The sequence below is a fragment of the Eubalaena glacialis genome, chromosome 17 (assembly GCF_028564815.1).
Source record: "Eubalaena glacialis isolate mEubGla1 chromosome 17, mEubGla1.1.hap2.+ XY, whole genome shotgun sequence".
Lineage (NCBI taxonomy): Eukaryota > Metazoa > Chordata > Mammalia > Artiodactyla > Balaenidae > Eubalaena > Eubalaena glacialis.
The window spans coordinates 57,135,913-57,155,589 of record NC_083732.1 but is presented as its reverse complement, the minus strand read 5'-3'; the positions used below and the strand labels follow the sequence as shown (position 1 = coordinate 57,155,589).

The 19,677-nt window shown below is 34.9% G+C and overlaps 1 protein-coding gene across 1 annotated transcript in view; it reads right to left on the bottom strand.

Annotated features, from left to right (window-relative positions):
* ZFPM2 (zinc finger protein, FOG family member 2) overlaps positions 1–19,677 on the bottom strand; it is a 467,855-nt gene that overhangs the window by 330,912 nt on the left and 117,266 nt on the right. The window contains exon 3 of the mRNA XM_061171416.1: positions 14,502–14,603. Coding sequence (XP_061027399.1) covers positions 14,502–14,603 — 102 coding nt within the window. The remainder of the gene's footprint in view (positions 1–14,501; positions 14,604–19,677) is intronic.

The following is a 19,677-nucleotide window of genomic DNA, read 5'->3' as shown; positions in this document are numbered from 1 at the left end:
TGAGTTTGTAAAATAATTCACTTCCATATTCCAGACAGAAAAACCTATTTTATAGAAAATTAATTTTGCCACATAATTGTAATTATGATTTTTAATGAATAAATAATTTGGGCTTTTCAAAAGTATCTACTTATTCTTAAAAATCAAATAATTTTTCCCATAATACATATCGATATGTCAAAACTGTGGAGAAAAGGTGCCTTATGTATGGTCAGTGCTTTTTAAAATCTCATATTTCTTTTCAAATTTAATATAAAATGTAAAGATAATCATTAAATTTAATAACTTAAAAGTTAAAATATTTTTTCACAATTAATAAAGGGTGTTCTTCTTCCACAATAAGGATAAAGGTTCATAAGAAAACTCTAGCTTTTACATTGCTCAGAAAAAATGTGTGTGTGTGTGTGTGTGTGTGTGTGTGTGTCAATGGTTCAGAGCAGAGACTCTGGAGCCAAGCTGTTTCTGGCCTGATCCCCAGTGCCACTTCCAGGTCACTGCTTTCCTGTGCTTGGACTCTAGGAGTGGGGGAAAAACCCTCCTTCTTCCTTTACCACATTAAACCCATTTTGAACACCAGTATTGATTAATGATGCTGGCAACTTCTACTACCCAAATCTCTATTGCTTTCGTGCAACAGGCTATTGCCTAGTTGTCTAATGTGAGTCCCTATCTCACTCCTAACCACAATTCACCATCTCTATTAATGCAGGTGTGTTATATTCCCTCTGCCTGGAGTGTTGGAATGTCTTTCCTCTCTTCTCTCCTTCCATCTGTTAAATACTTCCATGCTTACAAAGTAAAGAGGCCTTAAATGGTCTCCCAGAGGAGACAGATGCCTCTTTCTCTGGGCTTCCTTTATGTTCTCCCATGACTTATATGTCCTCATTCTTCAGCTTGGGGTAAAATTTCTATTAACAAGAGTTAAGCGTCTCCCTCTTGAGATCTTTTTACTTCATTCCTTCCAAAGTCTCCAAGAACTCCTCAAGAGCCAGCCATACTTCCAAATTCCAAGAGATCAGTTAGGCCACTGAAGCCCCTGCTTTGCTCTCTATTCCTTGGTGTCACTATTAAGCACAGGTCCCACACAGGATGGTGGATTCCCCTTCTTTGCTAAGGAAACACCCAAGTGGGCTCAGGTCTTATACAATTTGGCATGGTGTTCCCCCTTAGTCTTTAGGGTTCAGTTCACTTAATTAACATCACATCTCAGATCAGCCATCCTTCCCCAAAGCAGGACCCGAGGCCATGTTAGCTGGCCTCACAAGGAGTTCCAGATTTAGGAACAAAGGGTAGGGAAAAATAGCCCTCTCTCTTAAAACCTAAAGCCCTACTGTTGAGTCCTGGCTTTGCCCTCCACAAACCTTCTATTTTCCAAGATGTCCTTTCCCTGCCAGCAGATTTTGGTTAAGGCCACCCCAATCAAACCTGTCATTCACACCCTGAATTGTGTCTCTTCCAAGATTTATAGGTTGAAGCCCTAACTCCCAATGCCACTGTATTTGGAGACGGAACCTTTACGGAAGTAATTAAGGTTAAACGAGGACATAAGGGTAAAGTCCTAATCCAATAGGATTGGTGTCCATATAAGAATAGGAAGAGACATCAGGAGTGTGCACATAACAGAGAAAAAACCATGTCCAGACACAGCGGGGAGGTGGCCATCTACAAGCCAGGAAGAGAGGTCTCACCAGAAACCAGCCCTGTGGGCACCTTGATCTTGGGCTTCGAGTCTCCAGAATTATGAGAAAATAAATTTCTGTTGTTTAAGCCACTGAGTCTGTGGTATTCTGTTACAGCAGCCTGAGCAGACTAATATAAACCACAGTTTGGGGTGGAAGTGGTGGAGTTCGCTTGACTGCCACACAGAAAGCCCCACAGGCTGCATGTGCAAATCAGCCCTCCATCTTCCTTCCCTCTCTCAGAGCTGTGAGATCTCCAAGACAGGTAGTATTCATCCCAAAGAGACAAAAGTCTCCCAAATCCAGTTTGAAAAATCCTGGCTCTTATATTTGCATAATTAAGAAAGGCTACTCAAATGACTTCTTTTACAATAAAACACTTTTCACAAGTCATTATTTCCAGCTATAGTATTAGAAATTGCAGGCATAATATTTTAAGATGTTATATAATTTATCAGCCTATTTAATAACTATTGCATTAATCATATTACGATAATTATTATTTATATACCCAATGTCCCCCTTTTATTCAATTTTCAGAGTAATGAAAATTACTGAGGAAGACAGTAATTTTCTTGGAAAGCATCTAATTTAAAGAAAAATGGGTAGAGGGAACTAAAATAAACACTGATGGCAGAAAGTGTCTTCCACTCGTTTCTCTTTTCTTTTGGTGAGCTTGCATTGCTTTTATATAGAAAATATAATTTTAAATACCATAAACTTAAATAATGCATTGTTTACTTAAAATACACACTAAAATAAGTGCTGTCAATCTCACTCAGTCATTTTATATTCTTTGTCTGGCGTATAGCTTACTTAACTCTGTAAAAAAATGCCATGTTTCCATCCTTATTAGAATGTACTCATGTATTTATTCTTTTCGTTTTATTTTACATTGTTAATACAATGCTCAAAAATGAAATAACCTTGATTAATTCATATGAAAAAATTAACAGGAAAAAACCCGAAGAACTTGTTAAAATTCCATTCAATTGGGAAGGCTTGTGACTGTTTTTATTCAGCGTGTCACTTAAAAAGAATGTTATACTTCTTGTTAGTATCAAGAGATTCTGCCATGAAAACTCAAAATAAGATATGTGATTCTCTGTGTATTTATCCAAATATAAACTTATGTTTAACATCAAATATGTTATTTTCATTACTTTCCTATATATGACAATGTATTCAATAAATTTTTTTTTGAAAACACGCAGCACTTTGCAATTTTCTTTTAAGGACACTTAAAATATGGCCCACAGGAATTCTGCCAAGTAGAACTCTGCTGTTAGCAAGAAGCTCATACTTTCCCCCTTGAGCCTTCCTTTCTTATTCCCCACCAAGCTCTCCAAGAACCTCCAAGAGCTAGCACCACTTCCAAACACCAGGCAAGACCAGTTACGCCACTAGATACCCTCCTTTGCTGTTCAATTTCCAGGAAATGGCTAAAATTACAATTAGGTTTCTTTATTGTTTCTTAGCTGACCTTTTACCAAACTCTTTACTTGTTGTTTTTAACAGTTTATAGATGTAACTAATCTTCAGCATGGGTACTTTAGTTTCCATTATCTTTCAGAAAACCTCTCCATTCCTCAGGCCCAAGAGTGACAGAAGGATAGTGCCTTCTAGGTAACAGTGGCACAGTAGGGCAGGTTTAACAGGAAAGTGAAAGCTTCTGTACAGGCAAAATGGCAGCACGTTTACTACACTTAATATATAATATATATAATTTTGCAAAATTATATTTTGCAAAAAACTAAACATTTCCTATGTATCATTAACAATTTAGTGCGTCCAGTGTGTATTTATCACTCTGTCCTTGGGATCACTGAAGAGATTATTATTGCTTGTGTTATCTCATCAGCATTATGTCTCACCACCAGCAGCCTCAACACCCTTCCCTTCTCCCTCTGTGCAAGCTGATCCCTCAGCCATTTTCCCACCACCCCTCCCACTTTGCAGTGGATGACCTTCCTCCCCCTTTGCTACCACTGCACACTGTACATGCCTCTGCAACAGAATCCATAGCAATGTATTTTAATTATCTCATCACTTGTCTGTCTTCTTTGTACTACGAGCTTTTTGAAGGTAGTATGAGTCCAAGTCATCGTTTTATCCTTGGAGTCTGGCACACGGTTATTCTTAACACTTATTCAATAAGTGTTTGACCTAATTAAATTAATTAATTCAACGTGGGTCTGCAAAGGTGCAGGGGAAGAAGTACAAGATCTGGCAAGGATATGCAAATTATATTTATGAGTGAATAAGTTGCTTGCTCCAAGTATCAATCTCAGAAACAGTGTAGGAATTTATTATGAAAACAAAGATATAACAATCCCCAAGGTCTAAGTGTACTCCTGAGGTTAAAACAACAACAGAAATAACAATAACACCATAAGAGCTGTTATCAGTTTGAATACAGAAAGAAGGGAAAACATACCTCTAACCCACATCAAATTTATAGTAAATTTTTATGTAATATATTATTAAATTTAGCATTTCAATTACATTAAAAGTAATAAAACTCAAAAAAAAATCCACACACAAACTATTTGGTAAACTAGTTACTGGGAGATAAAAGTTGAAACAATAAAATTTAAAAGAAATGAGCAAAATGTATTATGTAAAGCTTGAAAATATGGTAGGGACAGGAAACAAAAATAACTTTGAAATAATTTATAAAAGTTAATGGGTAGCAGATTCAGAATGGCTTAATATGAGGCATAAATTTCTTTGGAGGCATAACCCTAAAGTTTGAAAGATTCTGAGGTAGAAATAAAATGGTAATGAACAATTTTATTAATAAACAGTTTCACAGAAACCCAGGTATGTTTATATTTATTTACCAAGAACACTCAAGAAGAGTTGTTTCCAATAGCTGACTCAACTTGCTTGTCTTTCGCTCCCACTTCAACCTACCACAGTCTGGCAGCTCTGCTACAAGAGCTCCACAGAAATAGTTCCAGTTAAAATCACTAATATCCACATGGCACTGAATTCAAGGAAAGTCTTTAAATCTCGGTCTTGACCTCTCAGTAGCATTTAACCCAAGCATGACTCTTTCCTCCTTAAAACTATTACATTCCCCTGGTTCTCCCTATCTTGGCTGTTCCCTCCTTATCAGACGCTCTTGACACTTCTTCCTCTATCCTCCTGTTAGAGATAGGAGTTCTTCAAGCTTCATGTCCAAGACCTCATATGCATATATATATTCCCATCTACTCCCATGAATTCCATTGCCATGTATACATTGATGACTCTCCAATTTACATCTCTATACTAGGCTTTTCTCCAAACTCCCAGCCTATATTACCAATGTTCTACTCAACAGATCCACTTGGATGTCTCACAAAAATTGGAAACAACACACTAAAAATCCAATTCATCTTTCTCCCACAACATGTCTTTCCTTCAGTTCTCCTTACCTCAGTGAATGGCAACAAAATAAGTTGAACAAGCCACACACAATGACACCCTCAAAAATATCCGGTGCTTTCTATAACTCTCTTTCACCTCTTGATAAGACTACTACTGTATTTCTATTGTCCTTCTTCTACCCATTCTTCATATTGTAGTCAGAGTAGTTTATTTTTAATGCAATTCTGAGTATGTGGCTTATATGCATAACATGTCTTCACACAGATCTTGAATTTAAATGCAATGACAGTATTTACCAGCTTATTTTACCAGCCTTATACCACTTCCTATTCTTTCCTATACTGAAAATTGGTATGTAATGAGAAAAAATCAAGCATGTGTCCACCTTTTCCTTTATGAACAGTATTCAGGGGTAACTAAATAGTAGACGAGGGAAAGATTTTCAGAAGATAATAATATCAGTTAATAATACAGAAGGAATGATAAAATGCAAAAGTCGCCATTTTGCAAGCCCTAATGATGTAATGGATCCTGGCAATAACCATTAGGTGAAAAGTTGATGGGAAACTTTATAATGGATAGATCAAGTGCAAACACCTGAACCACCTGATACTTCGTAAAATCACAAGTGAGGCAGCGGCCTTGTATGTGCTTACTGATATGATGCAATAGAAAGCACCCAGCAATGTATATATAGTACTGTTGCCTACAGTATTGAATCTGAATTTCTTCAAGGATCTAGATTCAACTACCAACTTACAAGAAATGTATTTTATCTTGTGTACCCAATCAATATTACCCTTTAAATAATCTAGTAATCTAGTTCCAAATTTGTGGCCCATTAATAGCAAGTGTACATGTCTCTATGTACCTGCTTTTATTTTCCATAGTTTTAAACTACTTCTACTTCTAGTGTATGTCATTGTGTTGGTCTTGACTTCTCCTTCTGATCCCCATTAAGTCCCTTTCTGAACCAGACAAAAGAGAAGCAAATAATTACATGGTTTAGGTTTTCTTTCTTTCAACATCTCAGTTCAGTCATATATTTAGGTATCTTTTCCAGGTACAATGCTGAGTCAAGGAAAACAACGAATGCCAAAAATTCTTGCACCAAAATAAAAATCTAATGCATACTTTTTAATAAAATAGGTTACAAAGGGGATAACAAAGGTTTTTCTTATATCCTACTGACAAGTGTCTTCCTGAAGTGCCCTGTTGAGAAGAATTCTAAGCTGAATTATGGCTCAGGAGGAAAGAGCACAGTAGAAGTCCTATTATTGGACAAAAGTGGGGTGAGCAGTTAATCAAAATAGCCAAACCATGGAATGATTTTAAAAATAATAATAGAAGCATTATATTTTAACTTATAATATACAAAAGCACATTTAATAATTAAACATTTGATGTAGGGGCTAGACCTTTTATTGGCCTATGAGCCCACTGTTGGTCCTCCAATTTCATAAACAACATTCAAATGCTTCATCTACAATTTCTAGTTCGTTTCATTACAGTGAGGATGTAAAAGTACTTGCAAAGCCATCTAAGGGCAGATTCTTTCAATATGTTTATGATTTTCTCCCTGATTTGTTGCAGTTATTTTGTCCATACCTACATTTTTTAGTTGCTCTTTATCCAGTCTTTTGAAGGTTTCGATATTGTTGTCCTAGAAACAATGTATTTTTTTTTTGCAAATATATTTGAGTGGTTTAGACAATATTTAAAATCAACTAAAAATTACAGTAAGATATATAGTTGGCAAGCATATAAGGGACTGCCCACATGATTCCCTTCTAGCTCCTGGCCTCTGTATTGGTTTTCTAGGACTGCTGTACCAAAGTACCATAAACTGGGTGGCTTAAATAACAGAAATGTATTGTCTCACAATTCTGGAGTCTACAAGTCCAAGATCAGGTCCAGCAGGATTGATTCCTTCTGGGAATCAGAAGGATTCAAGGGAAGGATTTCTGAGAGAATCTGTTCCATACCTCTTACCTAGCTTCTGGTGGTTTCCCAGTAATCTTTGGCCTTCCTTGACTTCTAGGAGCATCATCTCAATCTCTTCCTTCATCTTCACAGTATGTTCTCCCTATGTATGTGGTCTGTCTCCAAATTTCCCCTTCTTATGAGAGTACCAGTCATGTTGGATGAAGGGCCCACCCTAATGAGTATGACCTCGTCTTAACTAGTTACATCTGCAATGACCCTATTTCCAAATAACATCACATTCTGAGGTACTGAAATTTAAGACTTCAGCATATGAGTTGTGAGGGGACCCGACTTAACCCACAACAGCCTCAATCAGTAAGTTTCAGAGAAAGGGTGCAAATTTTAGTTTAATTAAGGGAGCTTCTACTGTAAAAGGTTAATGAATTTTGCCATGGGAGCAGGGTGTGGGATAGGAAAGTATGTGCTGTCATATATTTCTCTGGGATCATGATGTATTTATAAAACTTGACATTGTATTTTATTTTCCAGCAATCTGTTTGAGGAAAAGGTCACTGCAAAGCAAGGTCCAAAAAAAAAAAAAAAATTAATCTCAATTCATTATCCTTTAACTTGAATTTCTCAATTAAACTTGTGCAAACAAATTAGGTATTTGCAAGTTCTAAAACAAGCCATTATCTAAATATCCTTAATTCCCATTCTTGTACAACTGAAGAAATAATAATAATAATAAATTTGTATATTTTACGCAGTTCTTTATAACTCAAAGACATCTCTTTCCAAACAATAATCGTAAGTCCTTTGCCTTCAACCTACCTCTTTTTTTGGGTTAGGTTTACGTATGCCCTAATTCTATATCAGAGTGCAAACTGGAATAAAGGAATAAGATAAAGAGAACTTTTTTTTACTGTGTTTATGTGGCATCCTGTTCTACAAAGAGTAAGGCTTTCATCTTTTAATCCGATATCCACTTAACTACAGTACAGAAGATTTATTTTGACCCCCTCTTGTTTCAGAAGGGGCTCAAAAGTCTGTAGCAATTTTTGACACTTAGTTATAATGTTTTTCTGAACCCCCCCCACATACACACACACACACACACACACACACACACACACCTCCCCGCCTCATTTTCATATGGACACAAAGCGTTGGGATAAAATGATGGTTCATTATAGTGGTACAGAGCTCTTATCTTCATCCGGCAAGAGTCATTTCCTTCCAAAGATTGAAATGCAAATGTGAAAATTAATGATAACTGCATTATCTGATAGCAGAGATAATACCAATTCACTGTCAGAGTAATACACAGTCATTCTACGATTTCCTCTGCTTCTCACAATATTCTTCTTACTGTCAGACTATATCTACGGTTAACTATGTTTCATAGGTTTCTGTTAATTTACTTCAAATGGCATTTCCCAGATCTTATATCTACCACATTTTCCCTATCAAAAAGGAAACGAAATCAGAACTGTAATCTCCAAGCCCTTCTTTGGACTAGTAAAGGGAAAAAAACCCTGTATCATTAGTGTGTGCTTCTCTCTCACAGTGGTCTCCCAGCTGCCATTCCACTTTATATAAAACACTCCCCATCTTCTCAGTTTAATTTCAGGCACAGAGCAGAACTAGCCTGATCATCTGCGTGGATCCACAACGCTGAACAGCACCTGAATGAGGTGACTTCTTTATAGATTTCTTGAAACATTTTTAATCCAGATGCAACAAGTACACACATCTGATTTTAGGCTAGACATTTATTCTTGAAAATTTATTTACATTAAAATTTCTTTTACTGAATTATGTTTTAAATCCAGTTGAATAGAACATAGTTAATGTGGCCCTGTGATGATTTCTACATAGCGAAATCATTTTGCAAAGTTGATTCACTATACAAATGTGGGCTTATCATCTGTAAGGCATTATAATGGCTTCTAAGGCACAATTGCCAAAATGATACTAAAAGTAATATTAAGAGCCATTTATTGAGCACTTATGAAGTTTTGATCTCCATGTTTTGCATAAAAAATCTCATTAATGAGGTAGTTATTATAATTAGCCCCATTTTATAAATAAGGAAACTGAGCCCTTGGAGAGTTAGTAACTTACCCAAAGTCACACAATTGATAAGTGGCAGGGCCAATATATAAACAGAAGTAGTTTTGGTCTTCTCTACCCATTACCTCAAAATAATTTACCTCTGATGGTAAATCAGATTTCCATTTATCAACCTAGGAGGAAGGTGTGCTGTTCCATAATGTATAACACAAAAATTATTCCTAATTTTATTCTATTAATTCCTCAAATCATCGATACAAGGTCTGATTTTCTACTTCATTTTTACTGAAATGGCCCAAATGCTTTACATATAAATACCAAAATCTATTTAAATAAAAGTACATGATTATCTGGAAAAGTTCATGTCAAAGAATCTAAACGACTGCTTGCTCAAAATTTTATATCTGTGTATATTTGTGTTAATACACATTATTGGGGGCTACATATACTTATCTGCACAATTTGAGTAACATGATATGTTCTTTAGTAGAGCTCCTAGAAATGCCAATTATAGCTGCTATAAGCCTGTTGGTAGATTCATTCAATATTAGACCAGGGAAAACAAATTATTCATTATTCCCATATGCAAAAAGAAGTAACATGTTTTTAATAACATAAGCCAGAGAGTTGGCATTCCTAGAGTTGATGTTTGTAAGATGTGACTTTTAAGGTACTCATTTCATAGTGGTGGATGACGAATTTATAATAATTTAACAGTATTCTCTTCCCTAAGTCTCCTTCTAAATAAATACACAAGTCAGCACTCCAGAATTTGGCCATGAATTGAGGTTCTAAAGATTTTCTTAAAGGAGGGAGACAGAGATGTAAGCACTGTTTTCAAAATAAGGACACATTCCAATTGTTGGCCAATGTGAGAGGTCCTAGGGTAAAGGGAGGCCATTAACATCTAGCAAATCCCACACTCGCCCAAGCTCTGTGCTAGGTATCATATATATCATCTCTTTCAAGTTTCATCCTCATAACCATGTTTCAAAGTACTTATTATTCTTCCCATTTTGAAGATAAGGAAACTGAGGTCCTGGCTGTTTAATATGCCCAAGGCCACAAGGCCATAAGTGTCAGCATGGCTCTAAAATTTGTGCATTTTCTTCTGTAGTATAGACCATTCTCTACTTTCTAGGTTGACATGCTTAATTATTGCATCCTACCTAACTACACTACATGAATAATTAAAGAAGGTTAAAGGAGAGAAACGGTATCAAAAAGAGACAGTGTGGACACCAGTCAGATTGCCCATCATTAAAATGTCTACAAATAACAAATGCTGGAGAGGGTGTGTAGAAAAGAGAACCCTCCTACACTGTTGGTGGGAATGTAAGTTGGTGCAGCCACTGTGGAAAACAGTATGGAGTTTCCACAAAAAACTAAAAATAGAGTTGCCAAATGATCTGGCAATCCCACTCCTGGACAAAACTATAATTCAAAAAGATACCCTATGTTCACAGCAGCACTATTTATAATAGCCAAGACATGGAAACAACCTAAATGTCCATCAACAGATGAATGGATAAAGAAGATGTGGTACATATACACACTGGAATACTACTCAGCCCCCAAAAAGAATGAAAAAATGCCATTTGCAGCAACATGGAAGGAACTAGAGATTATCATACTAAGTGAAGTAAGTCAGAAAGAGAAAGACAGATACCATATGATATCACTTATATGTGGAATGTAAAATATGACACAAATGAACTTATCTATAAAACAGAAACAGACTCACAGACATAAAGAACAGACTTATGGTTGCCAAAGGGGAGGTGGGGTGGGAAAGGGATGAAATGGGAGGTTGCAGTTAGCAGATGCAAACTATTATATATTGAATGGTTAAACAACAAGGTCCTACTGTATAGCACATGGAACTATATTCAATATCCTGTGATAAACCAGAATGGACAAGAATATGAAAAAAGAATGTGTGTGTGTGTATATATATATATAGATAGATAGATATAGATAATAGAATCACTTTGCTGCACAGCAGAAATTAACACAACATTGTAAATCAACTATACTTCAATAAAAAAAGAGAGACTGTGGACAGCATTGTACTACATCTTTGGACTTCTCCCTAGCACTTTTCACAGTTATTAGTGTACAATGACTATCTCTTAAATAGTTAAATGTATGAGAATATTGGCAAACTGAATTACTGGAGGGTGATAAAAGAAAAAGCATTTACTTAAAAAGAAGACAGAAATGATATAAGTGAGGTATAGGCAAATACAGAGGAAAAGGAAGAACAGTGGATAACAAGTATCATATGAATTGGATTCCAAGCAAAGTAATGTCAAGGTAATTTTCTTAAGAGCAAGAAAGAAGAATCAAACTTGAAAATAGATATGCGAAATACTGAAATAATGAGGTAATGACTTTTACATTGGCCTGAACTTTACTAGCTTACTGTGAGTCTAGCACTCCACTCAAATGGTGAAAGATTCATAAGAAATTGAAGATTATTCAAATAAGAGTCACAAATATTTAAACATTAAAGAATTTCATCATTAGAAATGTTTACAAATGTAAGACAATTTTCCTAAAGATTGTTTAGGTTCCACCTAATCATAAGAGTTAACAAAGGTACAAGCAATTATTAAATGTGACTTTTAAATGTATAACAAATAAGGAAAAAAAATTGCTCTGGGGAATCTGCATTTGATAAAAATAGAACACTTCACAGAGGAGTTGATTCATTATCGAACTGAGCTATCAAGAAAATTTGTGGAGTCATCTCCAATCAAACTTTAAAAATAAGATAAATCCTGATCTATCTTAAATGATGTTAGCTCTATGCCTCAAATTCTTTAGAGAATTTCCTTGTCCTTTGATTCTGGTCTATTTTTAGAGACAACTCTCTATCTTAGGGTGACTATCAGGACTGGGTGGGAGGACCTTAAAGTTAGGAGACCTTGAAATCACACCTGGCTCATTGCCTCATGTCTTAACCAATAATTTGTGGCTAAATTCAAAACTAGATGCTTGGTATTATAAAAGTTTACCCTTTTTGTATCAGATGTACTACTGTGCATTAAAAAATGCAGAAAAGAATTTTTAAAGGTTCTGCTTCAGGTCGCAACAATTTCAAAGCCATAATAATGGTCATTAGCATTTTATGTTCAAGATTTGATTTAATTCTCACAAAAGCCCTAAGAGGCATTAATATTACTTTCCACATCTTACAAATGAGAATAACAGCACAGAGAGATTAAGCAACTTGCAAAAATTCATCCAGCAAGTAAGCAGCAAATCCAGAATTCGAACCTAAAACTTTAGAATCCAGAGTTCATTTTCTAAGATGTTTGGAAACTGTCACTAAAACCTGGGAAATTTCCTCTTCTTAATACAGTTGTAAAATACCAATACTTTTTTGAATAACAAAAAATTGGGTAAAAATATTGATGTAATCACTATTCATGCAATAGCAAAAGTCCAAAAACATCCTGTATACTTTCTCCTGATTGAAGGAAAGCAATGAATATTCTACCTTAAAAGATAAATATCCAACAGGTAATCTTTTGTTATGAATCAACTTCATTTATCAGGGGATGTCAAAATAATAAATCCCCCTTTATTTTGCAAAACACCTGTAGGGAAAAAATGTGTTATCGATTTACAATATACAAAGGATGAATTTCCTCCAGGCATACCTGCTTATAGGCATACATTTTTTCCTTTAAAGTTTTTATACATTCATATTTGCCACAGAAAGAGTATATACGTTTTCACTGATATCAACTAAATAAAATGTTTATTAAATCAGATACGTTAAGTAAATTTAACTCAAAAGTGAAAAACCTTATCCTGAATGGACAGCATCATGCTTTATCCTTGTTCCTCCCTCTCTCTCTCTCTCTCGCTCTCGCTCTCGCTCTTGCTCTCTTTTAGCTAACACATAACTTTATTTCTGGAAAAGCTTCCTGAAAAAGGAAGCACTGGGTATGCAGTATGTGTTTAGTAATTCACCACCCCCTGAATTTGCTTACTTACTCACAAGTGGCTGGGAGCACTGTGGGTCCCAGGTTTGAGCAAAGAGGAAAACCAGCCGCCTCCAAGTTTGCCCCTTTGAGAGAATCCAGAATGTACCCTTTGCAGGTAGGCATATCAAAAGGCCATCTAATCTAATTTAAATGTAAAAACTCTTCTAAACAGCCTATACGTACTTAATTCTATGAATAAAGAACCATACAACATAAAGTTCACCCACCTTTTTTTAAGTTAAATGTAATCCCCAAGAAAAAATAAAATTTTCCAGTTTTTTTTCTTATTTTTTTAATCAAGAGAATTCTTCCCTTCATTAAGACAGAAACATTATGCAACAAGGTGAAAATGCCAGATGTCCACATTTTCTTTCAAACTCTTAAAATGTGGTATTATGGTACTTTAATTATAATATGTTTTGATCCAAAATCTTGTGTAACATTATGCTATAGTATACAGAATACAAACATCTGTGTGTATCATGAATAACATTAGAAATGACATCATAATAATCAGATATACTGTATCTTCATTTTTGTTTGCGTTATATTTTCCAGCTGCTGGTTTCAGAAAATTACCACTGGAGTTCCTCTCTTCTTCACGCACAGCAGAGAGCAATTTGCAAAGTCATGCAAGGGTGAAAATGTGATTGAAATATAGGGATCTTTCTTAATGAAAAATGTTACTGCTTTGGAAATCATGGCTAAAATTATTTCAAAACTCACTTATATCCTTAAGCCCTATGACATAACATTCTCCATTTATAAATATACCATCAATTGTAAATTAGTTGGCACCAAATATAAAGGTTTTTAGCCACAGAGTTCTTAGGAACTGTACATATTTATATAAAATTGTGTTGGTGTTTTGGAGTATTTTAACAGTTTTTGTTTTTCTTGAAATGATTAAATATCAATGAACTTTAAAATCAAATTTAATTTTCATTCATAAAAATAAAAATATTACCAAAACCTTGAATCAAAGTGGGGCATCTGTTAATGTTTTCTAAACTTCTAAACACATACTGGGATTCAATCTATGACTTACAACATGACTATACTAAAAGTATTTCTTTGGAGTATTGTTACTTGTTTGAAGCTTTAAAAGTATGCCCAGTTTGAATGTGGATACAGCACAAAGATCTCTGTTCAAAGAAAAAACAAGTAGAATTAACTAAATTCCTACATGAGTATGAAAGAAAACAACGATGAAAAACTTCAAGCAGTGATAACACTTTGGTTTTTATAGTTTATTTATCAAAGATAAAAATCCTCTTTAAATAATGATATTTATTCAGCCTTCCATGTAACCAACATACACACAAATATTTTTTTTAAATCAGAAGTGAGAGTGTAAGAGTTTTATAATTTAATTAAAATTTAAGGAAAAAAAAGTGAATTCCTCATAGTAGCAACAGATGGTTGAATTTTAAATTTTTTGTCCTACCTGGTCCATCCCAGTCGTCTATCTCAACTCCAGGTTGCCCCGGTTTCTCTGACTGTGTGTCCCCATCTGATTCTGCTGTCTCGTGGACTCCTTCATCGTCACCTAGAAAATACCAACACGCAAAGAGGAAGGGACATGATTAAAGCCCTCTATTTGAAATTCAAATCCTCCTAGAGGGATGTCCATAGCATATGTCTAATTACATATTTGTTACAAATATTGTCATTATATTGACATAGGTCTACAATTAATCATTTTGATAACTATTGTGGCTTTATAATAAAGAAAATCAACATTTGTCATAAATAAATAAACTGCTATAAACATTAAAAAATCTCCATAAAATTTTTCATTTGGAATTATTAGTATTAGAAGAAAATAAAAAGCAGTATGTAATTATTGTAGTGCTTTCAATACAGAAAACCGTAACATGCTTATTTTCAAATTACATTTTCATAAAGGCAAGATGCAGCAGAAAAGAAATACCATAGGAAAAGACATACTTATGTTTGGGTTGAATTTAGGTTATTTTGAAGAAGATTTTCTTTTACCCCAGCATTAAGCTTGCTAAAACTTGTTTGTATTTATTTTTAAAATGGGTATAAAAAGGTCATAATTGAATTACTGTCATATAAGATGAGCCAGTGACACAAGTCTTCACAATGCAAGAAGCTATAAACCTATACTTGTTCTTGAATAAGCATAGCTAGTTTGCACAAAATCATGCCTTCATTTTCACATAAGAAAAGAAAAACAATGTAATATATTTTGAACAAAAGTATACTTATGGCAAAGGAGAAACACCTTAACATGCAATCACATTTTAAAAGTAAAGAGTCTAATTTGTAGGTACCTTCATTTTAAGTGATAGTGTACAAAGTACTGCTGCTTTTTAAAGGAAAGTAATTGACTTTAATACACTGCACACAAATATATTAATCATTCCTACTTATAAAGGATAACAGAAATCAGAGAACAGAATGACAAGAAAATGTGATGACAGAAATGAAAAGAATGTATACTAAAAACAGGGCAACTAAACCTTTAATCTAATAATGCTAAATTTTTAAAGTTAAATCGCTTGCCCTCTGAAGTATTTAATAGCTATTTTCCACATAGTTGTTAAATCTCCAGTAGTACTTAAATCTTTATATTATTATACAAAAAATACATTGAATTCTTAACATCTTTCAAAGTAACCTAGAAAATACAAAATTTTCAGGAAACAATTATTACTACAATGACATTAGTGTGATGTTGATATGTTTTGAAGTTTAAACTTCATAAATTTTATATTCATTTCTATATATAGCTTCACAAAATGAATCACTTTAAAAAGTGGAATAAAAGTAAAGAGAGATGATGTAGAAACCTAGTGACAGCTCTGTTGAACTTAGTTTCCTTAACGGAGGAGCATTGGCTCCTACACATACCCCACAGCACCGAACCCCATGTCTGGAATTGGAGGCTCTTTGAAAATTGAGTTATCTCTCCTTTTCTGGATTATCAAAATGAACAGCAACGAAATTCTCTCCAGAAAATGTTTATTAAACATCTACCAGGTTTAAGGGACTGTAGTAGGTATAGTAGCACATATATGGAAAAATACCTTTTTGAAAGTAGTATAAAACTCATTAAAGAGAGTTCACAAATAACGAGAGTGCAAGACAAGGTCCAAGAACCATAAGAAAGGTACAAAGGCTCAGTAATAAGATATGAGTTTGAATCTTCTGTGCTCCTTTTTTGTAGGTCACATAGAACACAGACGCATGAACCAGCTATCTTAGGAGATCAGGGTTAAGAGATCTCTCACTTTTCAGATACAGATAGGGCTAGTTCTCAGCCTGCACACACGAGTGGGCTCTATGGCCTTGCAGTATATTGAAAGAATATAAGAAACTTGAAAACTTTCTCACCAACTGAGTCAATGTTACTTAATACAATATCAGTGTACCACCTAACCTTCTTGAGTGCTACCAGGGATGTCTGACCCAATTTAGAGTAATATATACTGCCTTTACCAACACTTTATTTTCCATGGGAACTAGAATCCACACTAGAATCTACCGCATAGATGAGTGGCCTTTCGCTTGCATTTCCACAGACTGAATGAAGGTTTAACTCTAGGCACGAATGCAGGGGAGTTTACAAAGGAAAATGCATGGGGAGTTTACAAAGGAAAGAGAGTAGCAAAAAGAGTACAGCATGTGACCTATAATTTTTAAACAACATCCATGCCTTCCAAGCACTTTTCTTGTGTCTTGTGAGTCTTGAAACACAGGGATGTGAGCATCAGAGAGGATGCTGGAGACCATCTAACCCAAATTAGACAAAAGTTACTGATCAGGAAATTGATGCACAGATAGGGTCAGTAACTTATCTATGGTCTTATAGTTACAACATTTATTTCAACATAAGGCATCTCCCCCAAGCCTTCTCATGCTTCAGCAATAAATGCCTCCCAGTCATTCCACGGGTTACAGACTGAAGCAGCTTTAGATGGCTCTCCTTTCCCTAACAAGCAGAACAGTAGGGATATGAGGGAGCATGGAGAGGCATCATAAAGACCACCAAAATCAGCAGTTTGTACAAGGTTAGGAATTAAATTTGAGTCTCCTGCCAGTTAGCATTCTTTCCAAAACATCCTTTCTTGCTTCCCCTCTCTACCCCACCAGTTGAAGAGAGAACCACGCACACCTGAAACAGTTGAATATTAGTCGCAGAGCAATGCATAAACAAGCAAGCATGAGACTATGCTGTTAAAAAATCACACATCCAAGGGCCCAGAGAACAGAGAGTAAAATTCTGGCCAGAACTACTTGGAGAAGTTAAGTTTTATATTCAGGTATTAATTGTATCATCCTATGTTCACACAGAGAAGTAAATCTTCCTGACTTTTACTATTACATTTTAATTTGTTGGAAATACACTGTGCCATGCACAATTCAATCAATAGTTAACACTTACAAGGCATATTTTTGAAGATACAATGAAATATATGAAAAAGAAAAAAATACTTTCTCTTAAGGACCATATAATCTAGTTAAGGAGACAGGCCACATGCATAAGAGAGGTAACCACTGATGAAAACAATCAGGATAGTCCATGAATAATTCCAAATGAGATCACATAAGATATGGAAATTCAGAGACCAAAAGCATAAAATGACATTGACCATGGAGAACCTTATAATTATTTTTGGAGTTCTACCTTCATATTGAAGACAGGGAGAAGCATTAGAGGTACTACAGTGGGGAACTGATGAGATCATGTGACACAAATAGAGTCATGAACATATATTTATTGAGTTTCTATGAACATACCTTGTCAGACCTCTGGTCTTTGAGTTTTCCCTCACTGAATCCATAACAACACTCTGACTCATGTCTCAGACATTCTTCACCCCAATTTTTGTGAGACTAGAATTAAGTCTACCCTAAAATATTTTATTAGGCAAATTACATATTTGGAAGGAAAAGTATTCAGAAATATAGTGAGAAACAAGTACATTTGGAAGAATACACTGCAAAGTAATCACAACACGTAGAAGTTAAAAGAATTTACTTAGATCTATGAATGTCTGTCTTTATTGAATGGAGTGATATAAAGCATTCTTTATTAACTGATTAAAATACTACTTTTGAGTCCCTGAGCACTACGAATACAAAACAAAGATGGTTCCTTCTCTCATAAAACTTATAGATTAGGACAGAGACCAATCAATAGACTGCAACCCCATGTGATGAATGCTTTCATGGGAGCAGTCCATGATGTGACAGGAGCATACAGGCATGACACTTAATGAAAACTTGGTGTCATGGAAGCTTTCTGGAGGAAGAAGCCAATAAAATACCTGAAATTTTGAAGGCATAATCTTAGATGAATCTGAACTCCGTAGGTTTAATGTTCTGAGGCTCCATGACTGAAAACCATTTTTCAGGTTAAAAATGAGAACCATCTCTCCAAAGAAAAAGATTACAGTAATTAAGTTACTGCACAGGAAAAATGACAACTTGAAGGTGGTGAAACTAAAGACATTTCAATGATGCAAGAACAGGATCCAGACAAAGTTTTAAGATGCCAACAAGAAACAGTTCAAGAAATACTCTTACTATTTGATAGTTAACTGAATGAAGTCCTTTCCTGTATTTAGTATGGGACAAATTTACCCATGATCATTTTCATCCAGTAACTACTAGGAAAAGAAAATGGCAGGATGACGACAAATCTCAGCAGATGTTTGACGCACACAGAAATTTAGTAAATTACTCAAAATGAACTAGTAATTTCATATAATAAAATACCTTCATTAAATGTCACTTAACTGCCAAATCAGAACTGTAGAGCTTAGATTTCAACTTGTGCCAACATCTGGAGCAATACTCAGTATTGATAATCCTGATTCATGGAACAATTTGCTCGAATTTGTTTGATTATGCAGCACATATAATTAGAAAACTACTGAAAATAAATATTGCAGAGTACTGAGTTAAAGAAGTACTGTAAAAGTAGTTGATTGTACACAATTAACAGCGCTAAAGAAATTACATTTTACAACTATTTTAAACCATTTATGAAACTGCGTAAATGTGCAATATATATCACATTAATAAAAATAAATCCTGAGAGAGAAGAATAAAGTCGTTGGCTGATTAAATTGTGTTTTCTTAAAGAAAGAAAGCAAAAAAGGGAAAGATGCCCAAAAGCATAAGAATGTCATATGAAATGATATACTTGGGTGTAGAAAACAAAACGGGTCAGAATTGAATTTATATTCATCTCAGTGTCTGCTACGTGCCAAATACTGAAATCATAAAGATGAATAAAGCAGAGAGCATGTCACAAAGCTCAGATTCTATAGTAAACCTAAACATGGCTACCATTTCTTGAGCACCACTCAGCACTAGCTAAGTGCTTCTCGAACATCACATCAACGACTCTGCCATGCATTATTATCCCTATATTTCAGAAGAGTAAACCAATAGGCAGATATGTGAGAAGACGCCTAGGCACATTGCTAGTAAGTGGCAGAGCCAAGAATTGATTCCAAGTCAGTCCAACTCCAAAGACTGTACTCCAAACCCATTAGAATATTATAGTCAAAGTCTACTGGATGTCAAACAATAAAGACAGCAGGATGTGATCAGATAGCTGCTTTCTCCTCATCATATATAAA